The sequence below is a fragment of the Leptopilina boulardi genome, unplaced genomic scaffold (genome assembly GCF_019393585.1).
Source record: "Leptopilina boulardi isolate dan_hultmark-lab unplaced genomic scaffold, ZJU_Lbou_2.1 LbouV2_25, whole genome shotgun sequence".
NCBI lineage: Eukaryota > Metazoa > Arthropoda > Insecta > Hymenoptera > Figitidae > Leptopilina > Leptopilina boulardi.
Window position 1 is genome coordinate 49,427 of NW_026137807.1, and position 21,232 is coordinate 70,658.

The 21,232-nt window shown below is 23.4% G+C and overlaps 2 protein-coding genes across 6 annotated transcripts in view; one reads left to right on the plus strand and one right to left on the minus strand.

Moving 5' to 3' along the window:
- Positions 1-2,681: 2,681 nt before the first annotated feature.
- Positions 2,682-21,232, minus strand: part of LOC127280775 (uncharacterized) — a 35,596-nt gene continuing 17,045 nt past the window's right edge. For 2 of the 4 annotated variants that reach the window (XM_051304024.1, XM_051304027.1), the window contains exon 4: positions 20,856-21,044. In XM_051304024.1, the coding sequence (XP_051159981.1) occupies positions 20,930-21,044 (115 nt within the window). In that variant the 3' untranslated portion in view covers positions 20,856-20,929. Of the gene's footprint in view, positions 2,869-3,340; positions 3,498-3,574; positions 3,917-5,113; positions 5,226-20,855; positions 21,045-21,232 lie in introns of those variants that run through there. The other 2 variants (XM_051304026.1, XM_051304025.1) reach the window with 2 other exon arrangements.
- LOC127280776 (uncharacterized) overlaps positions 10,096-21,232 on the plus strand; it is a 34,780-nt gene continuing 23,643 nt past the window's right edge. The window contains exons 1-4 of one of the 2 annotated variants that reach the window (XM_051304031.1): positions 10,096-10,231; positions 13,038-13,379; positions 14,263-14,419; positions 14,960-15,148. In XM_051304031.1, the coding sequence (XP_051159988.1) occupies positions 10,183-10,231; positions 13,038-13,379; positions 14,263-14,419; positions 14,960-15,074 (663 nt within the window). In that variant the 5' untranslated portion in view covers positions 10,096-10,182 and the 3' untranslated portion in view covers positions 15,075-15,148. Of the gene's footprint in view, positions 10,232-13,037; positions 13,380-14,262; positions 14,420-14,959; positions 15,149-21,232 lie in introns of those variants that run through there. The other variant, XM_051304032.1, reaches the window with a different exon arrangement.

Below are 21,232 nucleotides of genomic sequence, written 5' to 3' on the forward strand. Positions count from 1 at the left end.
AATTCTCACAATAAAATTTTTTTGCATCTTACAAGTTCAATGAGAGTATAATAAATTACCAATAAAAAAAAATTGCCTTTTAGTCGCAACATTTAGGGAAGAGCGGGGTAAAGCCGCTAATGTAATGTCTATTTGTAAATATTTTCGTTATTACACCATAAATATACGTGATTTTTTTCTAATTAATTTAAAACTAATTAATAACAAATTTCAATAATAATTACATAATTTATTATAATTATTATTAATTTAATTTTATTATTTTTAAGAAGATGCAAAATAACGGCTTTGCCTTGTATGGCAAGGCAGCGACGTTTTTGCTTATATATTTTAAAGGAAGAAAATTATAGCCCTTAAAACTTACAGTAAATGGCTGAATATCATTGAAACATAAGTATTTAGTACATTTTTTTAAAAGAATTTTAGTTATTTTATAAAAAATAATCATTACATGTATTTTTAACCTCACATTTTGAATTCGATTCTTCACTGTCCTTTCTTAAAAAAGACAGTGCATGCAAAGCACATAAAAATGTGCTGTGTATGAAATATCTCAATGGTCGAAAAAATCAAATGTATGAAAAAATGAACTTTGCTTTCCAGAGCATCTAAATCAATATTCATTTTATGAAAATCACCTTAAATTATTGTTCCACATATATATTTTACATAACTTACTTAAAATTTTCTTTATTTCAATTAATTAACAAATTTTTAACTAAAATTTATTTTTAAATTATTCTTTATAAATTTAATGAAATTCTTCACAAATTAAATTATCTTAAACTATTTTCCGATTTTAAGTTTAATTAATTAAGTTTACAATTTAAAAAAAAATTAGCAAAAAAAAATTACCTACCAAAAATTTACCCCCATGAAGTTGGCGTCGACGCTCAGCGCCGAAAATTGTTTTTCACAGGACAAAAATGTGAAATTTTTTTTTTTTATTTTCGGTTCAAATAATGCCTTGAGAAATACTTTTCAACTTATTATGTGGAACCAAAAACTTTTTAAAAATGATTAGATATTTTTGGTATTAGATAATTTTCGACGCTGAGCGTCGATGCCAATTTCATATAGAGGTAAAAATTTGCATTTGAAATCTTCTAAAATTTTCCATCTAAAACTTTCTGAAATTCAATAATATCAACTATAACTCTTCCGAAATATAATTATTTTAAATTATTTTTATAATATTCTTAAAAAATTCAATTGTATGAAAGGAAAAATCAAAAATTTCGAAAAAAATGATTTATTCTCCCTAGCGCACACAATATTCAACCCAAATTGTTCATATTTGCTGTAAAACTGTATTTTTGCGTGAAAAATACAGGGATAAAATGTAAGCACGATTGGAGTTGATGATCAATTTTTATCAAATTTTTGAAGAAAAATGATAAATTTAAGAAAAAAATGTATTTTTCCGCAAAAAAGTTGATCTAAAGTGATTCAAATTTATATATTTTTACGTATTTTTACGTGTAGATTACAAAAAAAATATAGCGAGGATGATTGGAGTTGATCTTTCTGGGGCTGTCAAGAAAAAACTGATAATTTTAGAAAAAATCATGAATTTTCTCCCAATAAAGGAAAAAATTTTTTCTAAAGGGCTTCAAATTTACTATTTTTACGTATTTTTATGTGTAGATTATAGAAATAATTTAATAAACATGATTGAGTTTATTTCTTCAGTCGTTACAACTCTAAAACAAATAAAATCGGACAAGTGCGAGTTACACTCGCACTGAAATCGAGGGTTCCATACTCGAAGCGAACTTATTTGGTATAAAAACAAATGTTTAAAAAATATGTGTTGTATGACAACTAATATAAGTGATACGAAGAGGAACTATTTTCTTGAATTTTACAAAATTGTTCCTTTTTGTATCACTTATATTAGTTGTCATACAACACATATTTTTTAAACATTTGTTTTTATACCAAATATGTTCGCTTCGAGTACGGAACCCTCGATTTCAGTGCGAGTGTAACTCGCACTTGTCCGATTTTTTTTATTTATGTATCTAAAAAATAATTTAAAAATTTTAACAGTTTTTGAAAAATTGACTGAACGTGTTGATTTTTCTTCTTAATTTATGCCAATCAGGAGAGCAAATGAAAGAAAAAGTTTTCTGCTTTCCCGAAATATATTGGGTCTAAACTTGACAATTGCATCGACAAGTGGTAAAAATTATTTTTAGAATTGTTAATTTTAATTAATAAAATATTAAAATTCAAATAAAAATTACAAATATTATAATACAATAAAAAAAATCCAATAATTACATTTAAACAAAATTTTTCTTTCAGCACATTCCTCGCAATCTTCTTGTTCTCAAGGATTAATTGTTCCGGATATGAAAGAGCGATTAAAAAAAAAGTGGGCAATAATATTTTTCTCAAATATTAATACTTTTCAAAATAATTGATAATATTTTAACTGAAACAAATTTGCAACCTTAAAAATTTTTCAGTTACAATTTTGAAAAATCAAAAGTTGTGTTAAATAATTTTACCAAATAACACTTTTCAAAAATTTAATTAAACTTCGATTACTTATAAAATGTTTTAGTAGAATACAAGTTATTTTGTATTTTTTTTCAACAGTTGAAAATTAAAAACATAACGTTTTTAATAAAGTTTATCATTTTGTTTAAAAAATTTTCAAATTATGTCTGAAGTTCATTTTTTCAATTAAAATTTATTTATTATATACATTTGTTAATGTAAATTTTGTTGTACATTTCAAAAATTTAATTTTCTGATAATACTGGAGCCATCATACTGAGTGTCAATTTCATATGCGCACGGCTCTGTTCATGAGTACACATTCTAGTTGATGAACAATAAAACAACCCATCAAATATCCTTAAAAAAAAAGAGAAAATATTTTATAAAAATTAAAACATTTTTTGCATTAAAACGAATCGATTAACCTATATTAAGTTCATATTCTACTGAAATGTATAGAATTTGCGAATTAGAATTTTTTTGAATTTTTGAAATTTTAATTAATTCTTGTCAAAATTGTATTTTTGGAATTAAAACAAATCGATTGATGTATTTAAAGTTTACATTTTACCAATATTTATAAACTTGATTGCTATTTTTATTTTTAACAAAAAATTGAAATTTCGAATTTTTTTAAAACTAATAATATAAGTGTTGTTTATCATGATGAGAAAGCTATAAATGGTTATGAAATAAACAACTTGTTTTTTTTATTATTATAGTATAGTATAATAGTATCAGTAGAAAATAATTTATTATAAACCCCCATCAGAAAATGAAAATTTTTCTGGTTTATGTGAAAAAAGTGAATTTTTTTAAAAAAACTTACTCTAGTTCTTTCGGAGAATATTTCAATCCTATATTAGTAAATACTCTTGCATTTTCTAAAATATCATATGTAACATTTGCTGATTTATATAACTGTTCTCGACACCTTACTTCGTAATCCTTATCCATACAATTGCTAAGACTATTTTCGTACAATTCTACAAAAAAATGAGAGAATTTAATAATTACTTAATGATAAATAATTAATTTATAAATATTAATAAATAAAACTTACTAAGTCGAGTTGCAGTACATAATTTGTTTAAAATTTTACGAATTAAAACTTTAATATCGTCGTCTGTTAGGGAAATATCATCCTTAAGACAATTTTGTATAACTTTTAATCCACTTTGAATTATATTCGTGAGATTTAAATCTCCCATACAATTGTCGTCAGTCTTACTTAAAGCATCCTCAATTGATAATTCATGTTTTCCCAAATAAAAATTATATACGTCCTTATAAATTTCGTTTATTTCATTTAAATCTACGGCATTATTTTTACATTTTTCTCTTATTTCATTTCTTGATAATTTATAATAACTATCTAATTGAGCCTCTGTATTTGATATACAACCTGTAAAAATTTTATTTCCATTAATTACAAGAAATTAAATAAAAGTTTTTTTTTTGAATTTTATAGTAATAAATAAAAATATAATAAATTATAAAAATTTTATAGAAAATTTTTATAATATGTACATTAATTATAATAATTATTTGTAAAAAATTTTATTTTTTTTTTTTTAATACAAGCCACGGATTCTACGACTTTTTCTGACTTTTTATTTAAAAATACGAATTTTTTTCGAGTTATTTTAATAAATGCGACTTTTTTTACATTTTTTTAAAAATTTTTAACCAAAATACGTTTTTTTTAGTATACAATGCAGATCTTCTTCAAATCTTTTTTATTTCAATTATTTAAAAGATTTTTAACTCGAATTATTTACTAAATTAATTATTTTTAATAATTTTAATGAAATTCTTCACAAATTCAATTATCTCAAACTATTTTTTAATTATAATTCTTATAAAATTTAATAATTGTTTGTACTTTTTAAAAAAATTAGCAAATAAAATTACTAAAAATGTTTAATTCAAAATCACTGTCAATTTAATTATTTGCAAAAAGTTGAATTATTTTTAATGATTTTTATAATATTCTTCGAAAAATCAATTATCTGAAAGCATTTTTCAATTAAAAACTTTTGGAATTAAATTTTTGTAATGTGATTTCTAATAAAATCTTTAGCACCAGAAATCACTAAAAATTTCTCTTATTATAATTATTGTCTGAAATTTATCACAATCTTTTAAAATTCAATTATTTTTAAAAATTTCAATTGAAAAGCTTCCAAAATTTAATTATTTCTAAAATTTTCCATTTAAAATTTTTTGAAATTCAATTATTTCTAAAAATTTCAAACTATAACTCTTCCAAAATTATTATTATTTAAAAAAAAATTATTTGAAAATAAAAAAGAAATATTCGAAATAAATTTTCTTGATAATATTCTTATAGAATTATTCTCATTACAAAATTAATAAAATGAACTTAATATCTAATAACATTAGTAATTTGAAGTAAAATATTTATTAACCAGTTAAATTTTGTTAAAATAAAAAACATCGACTTTTTTTGTGCTTTAATGTCGATCCAAGGCCTGAAAATAGATTTTAGTAGGCGAGAAAAATTATTCTTTCCATTCAAAATGTTTTTTTTTTACTTATAATAATAATATAGAAAAAAAATAATAATAAATTAACTTACTCAGAAGCCCAGCAGAAAAAGTTGCGATTATAAAAATCATGTTCAACATAATTGTAGATACTTTGCAGTTCAACTATAACAAAATTAATATTTAGATTTCTTTTTATAATCGAACTGTCCCTATTTTTTATTCTTTTTGAGCCAATATATGACGTGTAGATGCAATTATTTATTTTAATTAAATAAACATTACGCATTTATAATATATTGTGAAATATCATATTTCAACAAATGACGTACAAGATATTTATAAATATAATTGTTAAAATTTTGTTTTTCATGACAATGATTAAATTTACATTTATATTTTTATTTCTGTGGAATTTGATAACTTAATCAGCCTTGAAAAAAAAATTTATGAAAAATTTAATAGTTATGCAAATAGGGAAATCGAGACTCATGTGAGTTTAACCTTGAGTTTAACACACGAACAAAGCGAGTGCGTCAAACTCATACGAGTCTCGATTTCTCCTATTTGCCCCATGCGCACGTTTCTTAATGTTACATTTTTTTTTTTAATTCAGATATTTATTTTCAATATCTGCGTATAAACTGTAAAAATTTAGTTTTTAGTTTTATGTAAATTTAACGTTTTCAAAGTTAGTTCCTTATGCGTCATTTTTTATTCTTCAGAAAATTGCTTTCATAGAGCACTTGAACAAATCTTTCCATACCTTGAAAGAAGAAAATATTTTAAATTATACAAATTTTTTTAATTTATATAAAAATAAGATTTCCTCGTTGTTTAAAAGTTGCAAAATTTTTTTATATGTACATAGAGAATTTTTTTTAGTTGCGTTTATTTGTGAAACAAATAAAATTTATTAGAATCAAAAATATAATTTTAATTGATTTAAATAAACAGCTGATTTGCGCTAAATAAACATTTATTGAATTTAAAAAAAAAAATTACATTTTTATATAATTCAATTGTTACTCGGGGGTTTTTGGGGTCTTTGATTATGAATCTGAAGTCAGTTTCTGAAAATTCAAAATGGCGGTTACAATATGGCGACTGAAAATTTTAAAAATCCACGAAATTTGCTTAAAACTTGTTACTCGGGGGTTTTCGGATCGCTGATTACGAATCCAATGTTAGTTTTTCAAAATTCAAAATGTGCATCCAATATGTGCTCATTGTAGTACAAAAGCTGACCAAAAGCGAACGTCCTGGATTTGTAAAACTCGCAATGTTCCACTCTGCCTATTACCAGCAAGAAATCGTCCGCCATATTGGATCCGCCATTTTGAATTTAAAAATTTTTTAACCTTCGCTTGACAAGATGTCCACTCAGGGTGGGCCGGACAAATTGAAATTGCCATATCTTCTAAAGTTTTGCCTTAATTGAATCGCGATTTTAAGTCACTGAACAAAATCTTAAGAACTTTCAAAAAATGTAAAAACAAATTTTTAAAAAAAATTTCTTCTTGATCATTTATAACTTTTATCAATGTATGTACGAAGATAACCGGGATGATTCAGATATTTTTTTAATTCTATTTTACAAAAAGACTTGAAATCATGCAGACTTTTCACTGTGAGTGTTTTATGATGTCAAATAATAGATATAAAAAATATTATATTGCATTTTTCATTTGTTTAAACAATTTATTGTTATTATTTACTAACTTTTTTTGTTCTGCACCTAGAAAGATGCAGTTTTTTTTTAATTTTGCAATTTATCAAGCCGAATATAATAAAAGATAGATTTGAAGTAAAATTATTAATTCAACAATTGTTTAAACAAATAAAGTTAATAAATAACAACAATAAATTGTTTAAACAATCGTTTGAAAACTAAATTCATATAAAATCTTCATGTTTATTATGTTGAGCTTGTTAAGTTGCAAAATTAGAAAAAAATTGCAACTTTCTTGGAACATTATAAAGAAAGTTAATAAATAGCAACAATTATTTGTTTAAACAATTGGTTAAATAGTAAATTCATATAAAATCTTTGTGTTATTATGTTGTGCTTGTTAAGTTGAAAAATTAGAAAAAAATTGCAATTTTCTAGGAATATTATGAAGAATGTTAATAAATAGCAATAATTATTTGTTTAAACAATTTATAATAATAGTTGTTGCAAATTGAATTATATATTTTATTTTATTTATAACCTTTGAATTAATAACTACGAAGAAAAGGTAACAAATTTATAAAATTCTTCTACTGTCGTATGTATATTTGAAAAAGTTATAAATTATTAATAATAAATTGTTTAAACAAATAAAAAATCAACAAAACATTAATAAAATATATTATTTGGTAACATATAACAATTTTGGAAAAAAACTAAATGATTCTAAGTTTTTATTGCAATATACAAAGAAGAAAACATTTGGCCCACCCTGGGTGGGATCTTGTCAACCGTGTATATAAAAAGTATCCAGTCCGGCGAAGGTTAAATCTGATCACAAATTCGTAATCAGCGACCCCGAAAACGTTGTAGACATCAGGTTTTGAAAAATGACGGCCTCATCCTTAATTGCGTGACTGAAAGGGTTAAAAAAACTGACATTTCTATATAATTCAATTTTAAACGTATAAGAAAATTTTATTGTTAATAAATATTTTTAAATTCTGAAGTAAATTTATAAATTTAAAAATAAAAAAAATAATAAAAAAATTTAAAAATTATTTTTAATTTGAAAGATTAATATATGAATATTGCATATGGGGCATTCCACGGGATATTTACATTAAAAATTTTTTTTTACCCGAATCATTTTTTTCGAAATCTATATGAAAAATAAGGATATACGTATTTTTTTATTTGATAAAAATGAAGGAAGTTATGATTTTTTGAAATTTAACGTCAACGATGGAAGTGTGTTTTTAGGACATTTTTTAATCTATTGTACTAATAAATTAAAAATTATGCTATTTTATGAAATTTGTTCAGTTTTTTAAAATTTTTTTAATGTTTTTATGAAAATTAAAAAAAACAAATGAATAATAATGGAAAAAGGTTATATTTGTAAAATAACTGCATAAATTCTGTGAGCCGTACTAAAACAATTGTAAATAGTAAATTAAAAAAAAAAAGGTACCACTTTCACAGATAGGGGAAAAAATTCTTCAGTCACCATAGGTTGTAATGCAAACAAAAAAATTAAAAATCGAAAGTGTCTCTTTTGAGAAAACTCACTTTTTAAGTTTAATTTCAACTTTTTTGGTACTTCTCTTATAGGTACGTTATTTTTGAGGAGATATTTAAAAAAATTTTTAAAAAATAAACAAATTTCATATATAGTATAATTTTTAATATATTAGTACAATAGATTAAAAAATGTCCCAAAAACACACTTCCATCGTTGACGTTAAATTTCAAAAAATCATAACTTCCTTCATTTTTATCAAATAAAAAAATACGTATATCCTTATTTTTCATATAGATTTCGAAAAAAATGATTCGGGTAAAAAAAAATTTTGAATGTAAAAATCCCATGTAATGCCCCATACGCAATATTCATATATTAATCTTTCAAATTAAAAATAATTTTTAAATTTTTTTATTATTTTTTTTATTTTTAAATTTATAAATTTACTTCAGAATTTAAAAATATTTATTAACAATAAAATTTTCTTATACGTTTAAAATTGAATTATATAGAAATGTCAGTGTTTTTAACCCTTTGAGTCACGCAATTAAGGATGAGGCCGACATTTTTCAAAATCTGATGTCTAGAACGTTTTCGGGGTCGCTGATTACGAATTTGAGGTCAGATTTAAAAAATTTTTTAATTCAAAATGGCGGATCCAATATGGCGGACGATTTCTTGCTGGTAATAGGCAGAGTGGAACATTGCGAGTTTTACAAATCCAGGACGTTCGCTTTTGGTCAGCTTTTGTACTACAATGAGCACATATTGGATGCACATTTTGAATTTTGAAAAACTAACATTGGATTCGTAATCAGCGATCCGAAAACCCCCGAGTAACAAGTTTTAAGCAAATTTCGTGGATTTTTAAAATTTTCAGTCGCCATATTGTAACCGCCATTTTGAATTTTCAGAAACTGACTTCAGATTTATAATCAAAGACCCCAAAAACCCCCGAGTAACAAGTTTTAAACGAATTGCATTAGATTTTCCAGAAGTCGTTTGCCATTTTGGATCCGCTATTTTGAATTTTTAAAAACTGATTTTAGATTCGTAATCAGCGACACAAAAAACCCCCGAGTAACAATTGAATTATATAAAAATGTAATTTTTTTTTTAAATTCAATAAATGTTTATTTAGCGCAAATCAGCTGTTTATTTAAATCAATTAAAATTATATTTTTGATTCTAATAAATTTTATTTGTTTCACAAATAAACGCAACTAAAAAAAATTCTGTATGTACATATAAAAAATTTTGCAACTTTTAAACAACGAGGAAATCTTATTTTTATATAAATTAAAAAAATTTGTATAATTTAAAATATTTTCTTCTTTCAAGTTATGGAAAGATTTGTTCAAGTGCTCTATGAAAGCAATTTTCTGAAGAATAAAAAATGACGCATAAGGAACTAACTTTGAAAACGTTAAATTTACATAAAACTAAAAACTAAATTTTTACAGTTTATACGCAGATATTGAAAATAAATATCTGAATTAAAAAAAAATGTAACATTAAGAAACGTGCGCATGGGGCAAATAGGAGAAATCGAGACTCGTATGAGTTTGACGCACTCGCTTTGTTCGTGTGTTAAACTCAAGGTTAAACTCACATGAGTCTCGATTTCCCTATTTGCATAACTATTAAATTTTTCATAAATTTTTTTTTCAAGGCTGATTAAGTTTTCAAATTCCACAGAAATAAAAATATAAATGTAAATTTAATCATTGTCATGAAAAACAAAATTTTAACAATTATATTTATAAATATCTTGTACGTCATTTGTTGAAATATGATATTTCACAATATATTATAAATGCGTAATGTTTATTTAATTAAAATAAATAATTGCATCTACACGTCATATATTGGCTCAGAAAGAATAAAAAATAGGGATAGTTCGATTATAAAAAGAAATCTAAATATTAATTTTGTTATAGTTGAACTGCAAAGTATCTACAATTATGTTGAACATGATTTTTATAATCGCAACTTTTTCTGCTGGGCTTCTGAGTAAGTTAATTTATTATTATTTTTTTTTCTATATTATTAATAATATTATAAGTAAAAAAAACATTTTCAATGGAAAGAATAATTTTTCTCGCCTTCTAAAATCTATTTTCAGGCCTCGGATCGATATTAAAGCACAAAAAAAGTCGATTTTTTTTATTTTAACAAAATTTAACTGGTTAATAAATATTTTAATTAGGGTCAGTCGGGGTAAATCCGAAAGGGGGGTAAATCCGAACGCTAATTATTTCAGCTTAATTAAAATTTTTAAAAATAAGTTCGATATGAGAATTTTTACCTCAGATCCTCTTGAAGAGATTCTAAGTATTATCCCATTTTTTGTTTGTTAATTAGCAACAGCATAAACAAAGATAACAAGTATTGCAAAAAAGATTGAAAATCAAAGATGACACTCTTTCAGTATTTTGTCTCGTATTTGAAGAAAAAGAAGCTAAAAATTCATTTTATTATTTATAATTGTTTGTTATGAATACTAGAACAGAAACTATATTTGATTTTTGCCTTCTGTAAAATTTTATTAATAATATCAGACCGTTCGTATTTACCCAAGAAAATTGGAAAACTGGGGTAAATCCGAACGGTATTTTTAATAATTTTTTTTTACATCAAAGCCACACAAAATTGTTTTTATTTGATTACACTATTATTTTAACATTATAAAAGTACATAGAAAAAAGTTTTTCTTTCTATACGTATCCTCGTTAGTAATTAATAAGCAGAAACTTAATCTCTGTTCTCTCGAAGGAGTGTTTCAATTTTTTTGCCAAATGGTTTGTTGAAAAAAGTTTTTCAGGATCTTAATAAAATTTGGTATTCTACGGTTTTTGGGGTCGCTAATTAGCAATTTGAAGTCAGTTTTTCAAAATTCAAAATGGCGGACGAGAATTAAAAAATTCATTGGATTCGCTCGAAAATTGTTACTCGGGGGGTTTCAGGGTTAGCAAATTTGATCATTTTTAAAAATAAGTTTAAGGAAAGTCCGCCATTTTGAATTTAAAAAATTTCACTTTTATTTTTGTATTTACATTCAATCACTCCAAAATACTTTCTGTACCAAGTTTTGCAAAAATCCGTTATGATTTGATAAAGTTATTGAAGGTTTTAATTGTGTAATGCATTTTAATTTTTAACCTGTTTGATTTTTGTATTTATATATGATGCATTATTACATAATAGGTTTATTATCGTATTTTTTTTTGAGTTTTTATATAAGTTTAACAATTGCAATACTTTAAATTTATTTTCCCTAAGATTTTTCTGAAATACAGTGGCGTTCGTATTTACCCCCATATTTTAGGAAAGTTGCAAAGTATCGAGGTAAATACGAACGCTAAGTTTCCTGCGATTGTAATTTATCAAAAAAATTTTCTACCCCATAAAATTGTTCTATGGAAGTAAAGTAACAACTTCATGCACCAGAATACCGGAAGTATTGTCTTTTAAAAGAAAAAACTTATGTTATTGTTGAAACTTACTAAAAGCGTTCGGATTTACCCAAGTTGACCCTATTAAATATTTTATTAATTTTGTAATGAGAATAATTCTATAAGAATATTATCAAGAAAATTTATTTCGAATATTTCTTTTTTATTTTCAAATAATTTTTTTTTAAATAATAATTTTGGAAGAGTTATAGTTTGAAATTTTTAGATATATTTGAATTTCAAAAGATTTTTTTAAATTTCAGACAATAATTAAATTTAACAGAGCTAAAAATAATTTATCAAATAATTTTAGATATAATTTTTTAAAAGTAATTGAATTTTCAAAGATTTACAATTTTGATTTTTGAAATTATTTGAACTTGAAGTGATTTTTAATTAAAATTTTTTTATTATTTCACTAAAAAAAATTTTAGAAATTGCAAACCAAAATACAATAATTTGAAAACTTTTTAAGTGAAAAATGGTTTCAGATAGCTGATTTTGCGAAGAATATTTTAAAAATCATTAAAAATAATTGAATTTCAGGAGAGTTATAATTGAAATTATTAAATTTCAAAAAATTTTAAATGGAAAATTTTAGAAGCTTTTCAATTTAATTTTTTAAAAAGAATTGAATTTTAGAAGATTGTGTTAAATTTCAGACAATAATTATAATAAGAGAAATTTTTAGTGATTTCTGTTGCTAAAGATTTTATTAGAAATCACATTACAAAAATTTAATTCCAAAAGTTTTTAATTGAAAAATGCTTTCAGATAATTGATTTTTCGAAGAATATTATAAAAATCATTAAATATAATTCAACCTTTTGCAAATAATTAAATTGACAGTGATTTTGAATTAAACATTTTTAGTAATTTTATTTGCTAATTTTTTAAAAAATTACAAACAATTATTAAATTTTATAAGAATTATAATTGAAAAATAGTTTGAGATAATTAAATTTGTGAAGAATTTCATTAAAATTATTAAAAATAATTAATTTAGTAAATAATTTTATTTAAAAATTTTTTAAATTAATTGAAATAAAAAAGATTTGAAGAAGATCTGCATTGCATACTAAAAAAAAAGTATTTTGGTTAAAAATTTTTAAAATAAGTCGAAAAAAAGTCGTATTTTTAAATAAAAAGTCAGAAAAAGTCGCAGAATCCGTGACTTGTATTAAAAAAAAAAAAAATAAAAAAAATAAAAGATTTACAAATAATTATTATAATTAATGTACATAGGTATTATGAAATTTTCTATAAAATTTTTATAATTTATTATATTTTTATTTATTACTATAAAATTCAAAAAAAAACTTTTATTTAATTTCTTGTTATTAATGGAAATAAAATTTTTACAGGTTGTATATCAAATACAGAGGCTCAATTAGATAGTTATTATAAATTATCAAGAAATGAAATAAGAGAAAAATGTAAAAATAATGCCGTAGATTTAAATGAAATAAACGAAATTTATAAGGACGTATATAATTTTCATTTGGGAAAACATGAATTATCAATTGAGGATGCTTTAAATAAGACTGACGACAATTGTATGGGAGATTTAAATCTCACGAATATAATTCAAAGTGGATTAAAAGTTATTCAAAATTGTCTTAAGGATGATATTTCCCTAACAGATGACGATATTAAAGTTTTAATTCGTAAAATTTTAAACAAATTATGTACTGCAACTCGACTTCGTAAGTTTTATTTATTAATATTTATAAATTAGTTATTTATCTTTATGTAAATTAGAAGGTTTCGTATGAATAAAACGATAACATTCGGACCATTGTTGTTTTAATAAAAGTTTACTCCAACGTTTCGAAATCTAAATGATTTCCTCTTCAGGGAGTCAAATAAGAAACATATGTCAAGTCATAGAAATAATGGTCAATTGCGGTGTCAAATTAATGAAAACAAAACCACCCTAACGTTGGAGAGAAACATAGAGTTTGGAGTTCAAATCCAAAATTGAATAATCAAATTCACAATCAATCCATTTTTTAAAAATTTTAATAACTGAACAGACACATTATAAATAAAACATATGATAAATAAATAAATAAATAAATAAATCACACAATCTATAAATAAACAATATAAAATGAAATAAATAAAATAAAATATTATTATTGTATTATTATATTATTATTGTTTATTTATAAATTGTGTGATTTATTTATTTATTTATTTATCATATGTTTTATTTATAATGTGTCTGTTCAGTTATTAAATTTTTTTTAAAAAATGGATTGATTGTGAATTTGATTATTCAATTTTGGATTTGAACTCCAAACTCTATGTTTCTCTCCAACGTTAGGGTGGTTTTGTTTTCATTAATTTGACACCGCAATTGACCATTATTTCTATGACTTGACATATGTTTCTTATTTGACTCCCTGAAGAGGAAATCATTTAGATATCGAAACGTTGGAGTAAACTTTTATTAAAACAACAATGGTCCTAATGTTATCGTTTTATTCATACGAAACCTTCTAATTAATATATTTCTCGGACGTTAAACTATTTAAATATCTTTATGTAATTATTAAATTATTAAATTCTCTCATTTTTTTGTAGAATTGTACGAAAATAGTCTTAGCAATTGTATGGATAAGGATTACGAAGAAAGGTGTGAAGAAGAGTTATTTAAATCAAAAAATGTTACACATGATACTTCAGAAAATGCAACATTATTTACTAAAATAGGATTGAATTATTCTCCGAAAGAACTAGAGTAAGTTTTTAAAAAAAAAATTCACTTTTTTTCTCATAAACCAGAAAAATTTTCATGTTTTGATGGTGGTTTATAATAAATTATTTTCTACTGATACTATTATCCTATACTATAATAATAAAAAAAACAAGTTGTTCATTTCATAACCATTTAGCTTTCTCATCATGATAAACAACACTTATATTATTAGTTTTAAAAAAATTCAAAATTTCAATTTTTCGTTAAAAATATAAAAATAGCAATCAAGTTTATAAATATTGGTAAAATGTAAACTTTAAATACATCAATCGATTTGTTTTGATGCCAAAAATACAATTTTGATAAGAATTAATTAAAATTTCTATAAAGGAAAAAGTTATTTTAAAAAATACAAAAAACGATTTTCTTTCAAAAATTCAAAAAAATTCTAATTCGCAAATTCTATACATTTCAGTAGAATATGAACTTAATATAGGTTAATCGATTCGTTTTAATGCAAAAAATAAGTTTTTGTAAAAAATGTTTTAATTTTTATAAAATATTTTCTCTCTTTTTTTGAAGGATATTTTATGGGTTGTTAGATTGTTCATCAACTAGAAAGTGTAATCATGAACAGAGACGTGCGCATTTGGAATTGGAACTCAGATTAATGGCTGCAGTATTAGTCAAAAATTAAATTTTTGAAATGTACTACAAAATTTACATTAACAAATGTATATATAATAAATAAATTTTAATTGAAAAAATGAACTTCAGACATAATTTGAAAAATTTTTAAACAAAATGATAAACTTTATTAAAAACGTTATGTTTTTAATTTTCAACTGTTGAAAAAAAAATACAAAATAACTTGTATTCTACTGAAACACTTTTTAAGTAATCAAAGTTTAATTAAATTTTTGAAAAGTGTTATTTGGTAAAATTATTTAACACAACTTTTGATTTTTCAAAATTGTAACTGAAAAATTTTTAAGGTTGCAAATTTGTTTCATTTAAAATATTATCAATTATTTTGAAAAGTATTAATATTTGAAAAAAATATTATTACAGACATTTTTTTTAATCGCTCTTTCATATCCAGAACAACTTTCAATTTGGTGATTATAAAAAAAAACTTATTTTAAAAAAAAATTACTTCAAAAATTTGGTTTTACTATAAAAGATGAATTTTGAATCTTAGAATATATATAAAATTAAATGTAAAAAATGTATTAAAAATAATTTAAAAAAAAATGTTAAAAAACTTTTAATATAAACGATTCTTTGTTTTAAATCATAATTTTAAATCAAGTTAAATTCAAACATTAATTTTGAAATAAACAAATATAATTACTCACCTATTAACTTCCTCTTGTATTATGTAAATAACCAACTTTACTTAATCTCAAGAGTGCTTGTTTTTGTGATATATTAACTTTTGCAAGTGGATCAATTTGAAAACCAAAATTTGAATCGAGTTTCAATACTTTTACCTCAATACCTTGGAATAAATAAATCAAATCTTGCACTCTAAAAAAAGTAATCTTGATTCTAGCGAATTCCTCTTATTTTGATGCATATTTTCCTCTTAAATATTGTATCAAAAGTAATAGTCTTCACTTGAGAGGATTTTCCTCTCGCATATAATTTGACAATTATGGTTATAAACTGATAAAGAAAAGCTATTATCATGCACTTAATTAAATATCTGTAATTAAATATTAAATTTAATTAATGATTTATAGTCAATTACTTATATTAATTAATAGATTTCTCTATTTATTTAACTTTAATTCAATGTTTTTGACATCAGAACCTCAAAAAAATTGTTTTGTTTTATTATTAGCCCTACTGAAAAGCCCTGTACAAGATCTTGTACAATTTCCTGTACAGGATCAGCAACTGAACTTGTACAAGTTCTGACCAGTTCCTGTACAGGAAAATGCATACGAATTTGGAACAAGTTCATGTGTAAGATGTTGTACAAGATCTGGTGCAAGATCTTGTACAAGAAAGATACTTGTACAAGAAAATGTACATGTTCTTGCACATGTTAATTCGTGTTTTTCTTTACTAAAAATTAAAAACTTCAAAGGCTGCGCAATAGTTTACATTAACCTTTACAGCTGCGCAATAGTTTTTAGCATGCATGAGTTACGAATCTTAGTGGTTAATAATTATCAAAATCTCAAATTTTATTAAAATAAAAAAAATTTACAACTATACATGTGCAAGAACATGAACGTGTTCATGTACAAGTACTTATACATGAAATTGTACAAGATCATGTACATTTTCTTGTACAAATATCTTTCTTGTACAAGATCTTGCACCAGATCTTGTACAAGATCTCACACATGAACTTGTTCCAAATTCGTATGCATTTTCCTGTACAGGAATTGGTCAGAACTTGTACAAGTTCAGTTGCTGATCCTGTACAGGAAATTGTACAAGATCTTATACAGGGATTTTTAGTAAGGAGTCACCAAAGAATAAAAATATTCTACATTCAAGTGGAATACTTTTGTTTTAAGAGGAAAAATTGAGAGGAAATTAGAAGAGGATTTTTCCTCTAAATATGAGATTACTTTTTTCAGGGTGTGAACTAAAATATCTTCAGAAATACAATCCTCATTGAAAATTCGACTTATATTTGACGTTAGACATCGAAAATTTGTATCTGCACTTCCCAATGGAACAATTAATCCTTGAGAACAAGAAGATTGTGAAGAATGTGCTGAAAATTTTTTTTTTTTTAAATACAATTATTGGATTTTTTTTATTGTATTATAATATTTGTAATTTATATTTGAATTTTAATATTTTATTAATTAAAATTAACAATTGTAAAAATAATTTTTACCACTTGTCGATGCAATTGGCAAGTTTAGACCCAATCTCATTTCGGGAGAGGAGAAAACTTTTTCTTTCATTTGCTCTCCTGATTGACATAAATTAAGAAGAAAAATCAACACGTTCAGTCGATTTTTCAAAAGCTGTTAAAATTTTAAAATTATTTTTTAGAATACATAAATAAAAAATATATAACACACCCTGAGCAGGCCGTGGATCGAATTTCAGGCGCAAAAAAAAGTCGATTTTTTTATTTTAATTCAATTTAGTTAATAAGTTAATTAGTTAATAAGTATTTTACTTTAAATAACTAATGTTAGGGTCAGTCGGGGTAAATCCGAACGGGGGGTAAATCCGAACGCTAATTATTTCAGCTTAATTAAAATTTTTAAAAATAAGTTCGATATGAGAATTTTTACCTCAGATCCTTTTGAAGAGATTCTAAGTATTATCCCATTTTTTGTTTGTTAATTAGCAACAGCATAAACAAAGATAACAAGTATTGCAAAAAAGATTGAAAATCAAAGATGACACTCTTTCAGTATTTTGTCTCGTATTTGAAGAAAAAGAAGCTAAAAATTCATTTTATTATTTATAATTGTTTGTTATGAATACTAAAACAAAAAATATTTTTGATTTTTGCCTTCTGTAAAATTTTATTAATAATATCAGACCGTTCGTATTTACCCAAGAAAATTGGAAAACTGGGGTAAATCCGAACGGTATTTTTAATAATTTTTTTTTACATCAAAGCCACACAAAATTGTTTTTATTTGATTACACTATTATTTTAACATTATAAAAGTACATAGAAAAACGTTTTTCTTTCTATATGTATCCTCGTTAGTAATTAATAAGCAGAAACTTAATCTCTGTTCTCTCGAAGGAGTGTTCCACTTTTTTTGCTAAATGGTTTGTTGAAAAAAGTTTTTCAGGATCTTAATAAAATTTGGTATTCTACGGTTTTTGGGGTCGCTAATTACCAATTTGAAGTCAGTTTTTCAAAATTCAAAATGGCGGACGAGAATTAAAAAATTCATTGGATTCGCTCGAAAATTGTTACTCGGGGGGTTTCAGGGTCGCTGATTACGAATTTGGAGTAAGCAAATTTGATCATTTTTAAAAATAAGTTTTAGGAAAGAACGCCATTTTGAATTTAAAAAATTTGACTTTTATTTTTGTATTTACATTCAATCACTCCAAAATACTTTCTGTACCAAGTTTTGCAAAAATCCGTTATGATTTGATAAAGTTATTGAAGGTTTTAATTGTGTAATGCATTTTAATTTTTAACCTGTTTGATTTTTGTATTTATATATGATGCATTATTACATAATAGGTTTATTATCGTATTTTTTTTTGAGTTTTTATATAAGTTTAACAATTGCAATACTTTAAATTTATTTTCCCTAAGATTTTTCTGAAATACAGTGGCGTTCGTATTTACCCCCATATTTTAGGAAAGTTGCAAAGTATCGAGGTAAATACGAACGCTAAGTTTCCTGCGATTGTAATTTATCAAAAAAATTTTCTACCCCATAAAATTGTTCTATGGAAGTAAAGTAACAACTTCATGCACCAGAATACCGGAAGTATTTTTTTTTTAAAGAAAAAACTTATGTTATTGTTGAAATTTACTAAAAGCGTTCGGATTTACCCCAGTTGACCCTATTAGATATTAAATCAATTTTATTAATTTCTCAATTTTAATTAAGTAGAACAAATTTATAAAACAAAAAATTCTGAAAATAATTCAATTTTAGAGTTTTTATTTGAAACTTTTTTAAATAATTGAATTTTTAAAGAAATATTAAAATTATTAAAAATAATTAAACTTTTTAAGAGTTATAGTTTTGAAATTTTTAGAAATAATTAAATTTTAAACAAGTTTTGTTAAATTTTACAAAATTGAAAATAATTCATCAAATCCCGTGTGGAAAAGTGATGTGGGCCCCCAGTGGGGGCCCTTATGGATCGCCCTCATGCCATAAGGGGCGCATATGGATGATCCTTGGTGGCCCCTCATGGAAAAGACGTGCTCATCGATGAGGGCGCCCTTATGGGCCCTCACGTTTGCCCTCATCTTGCCCTCAAGTTTGCCATAATGTTTTTTAATCAATAATATTAATAATAAAAGTTAATTAATAATAAATAAGCTTAAGTTATGAATAAATAATATATTTATTTAATAATTATTCAATTTTAAATTAAATTCTTACTCAAATTGAATTTATTAATTAACGTTCTAATTAATTAACTGTCGGATATAATTAAAAGTAATAATAAATAAATTAATTAAAAAATTAAAAAATATGTAATTTATGCATACTATTAACGGATATTTTCATTTATCAATTAATTCATACATAGAATTAATGATTAAACGCAAATCCCACACGGGATGATTTTAGATAACATTTTTTAAAAATAATTAAATCTTCAGAGATTTACTATTCAGATTTTTAAAATTAATTCAACTTCAAGTGATTTTTAATTAAAATTTTTGGTGATTTTTGTTGATAAAGAATTAATTAGAAATTGTAGACAAAAATTAAATTTAAAAATTTTTTAATTAAAAAATGCTTTCACACAATTGAATTTTTGAATAATATTATAAAAATAATTTAAAATAATTATATTTCGGAAGAGTTATAGTTGAAATTATTGAATTTCAGAAAGTTTTAGATAAAAAATTTTAGAAGGTTTCAAATTCAAATTTTTACCTCTATATGAAATTGGCATCGACGCTCAGCGTTGAAAATTATTTTTCAGAGGACCAAAAATATCTAATCATTTTTAAAAAGTTTTTGGTTCCACATAATAAGTTGAAAAGTATTTCACAAGGCATTATTTGAACCGAAAATTAAAAAAAAAAATTTCTTGTCCTGTGAAAAACAATTTTTGGCGCTGAGCGTCGACGCCAACTTCATAAGGGTAAATTTTTAGTATGTAATTTTATTTGCTAATTTTTTTTTAAATTGTAAACTTAATTAATTAAACTTGAAATCGAAAAATAGTTAAATAATTGAAGTAAAGAAAATTTTAAACACTTGCGACATGAAAAGTAGAAAATAAACCTTTGCGTTTTTCGCGAACTATGTTCATTAAACTTAAAATTTCTTTGCAATTGCAGCAAATTAAATTTTCGGAAAGTTTCTTTAATTCCACTATTCGTCGAACATTGAATTTGTCATTTATACTTTTTTTCATCAATTTGCCTTTTGCACCTCGGAATATATTATGTTTCATAATTTATTACAATTATTTTATTAAATATTTAATAATATTGTTTAAAAAAAATGCAAAAGACATGTAATTATACAGAAAGTTTTGAACATAAAAATAATAATCTGTTATATTTGTAAAATTTGTCTGAAAATAATAATAATAATAATTTGCAAACTTAAAAATTTTTCAGTTACAATTTTGAAAAATCAAAAGTTGTGTTAAATAATTTTACCAAATAACACTTTTCAAAAATTTAATTAAACTTCGATTACTTATAAAATGTTTTAGTAGAATACAAGTTATTTTGTATTTTTTTTCAACAGTTGAAAATTAAAAACATAACGTTTTTAATAAAGTTTATCATTTTGTTTAAAAATTTTTCAAATTATGTCTGAAGTTCATTTTTTCAATTAAAATTTATTTATTATATATACATTTGTTAATGTAAATTTTGTAGTACATTTCAAAAATTTAATTTTCTGATAATACTGGAGCCATCATACTGAGTGTCAATTTCATATGCGCACGGCTCTGTTCATGAGTACACATTCTAGTTGATGAACAATAAAACAACCCATCAAATATCCTTCAAAAAAAAGAGAAAATATTTTATAAAAATTAAAACATTTTTTACAAAAACTTATTTTTTGCATTAAAACGAATCGATTAACCTATATTAAGTTCATATTCTACTGAAATGTATAGAATTTGCGAATTAGAATTTTTTTGAATTTTTGAAATTTTAATTAATTCTTGTCAAAATTGTATTTATGG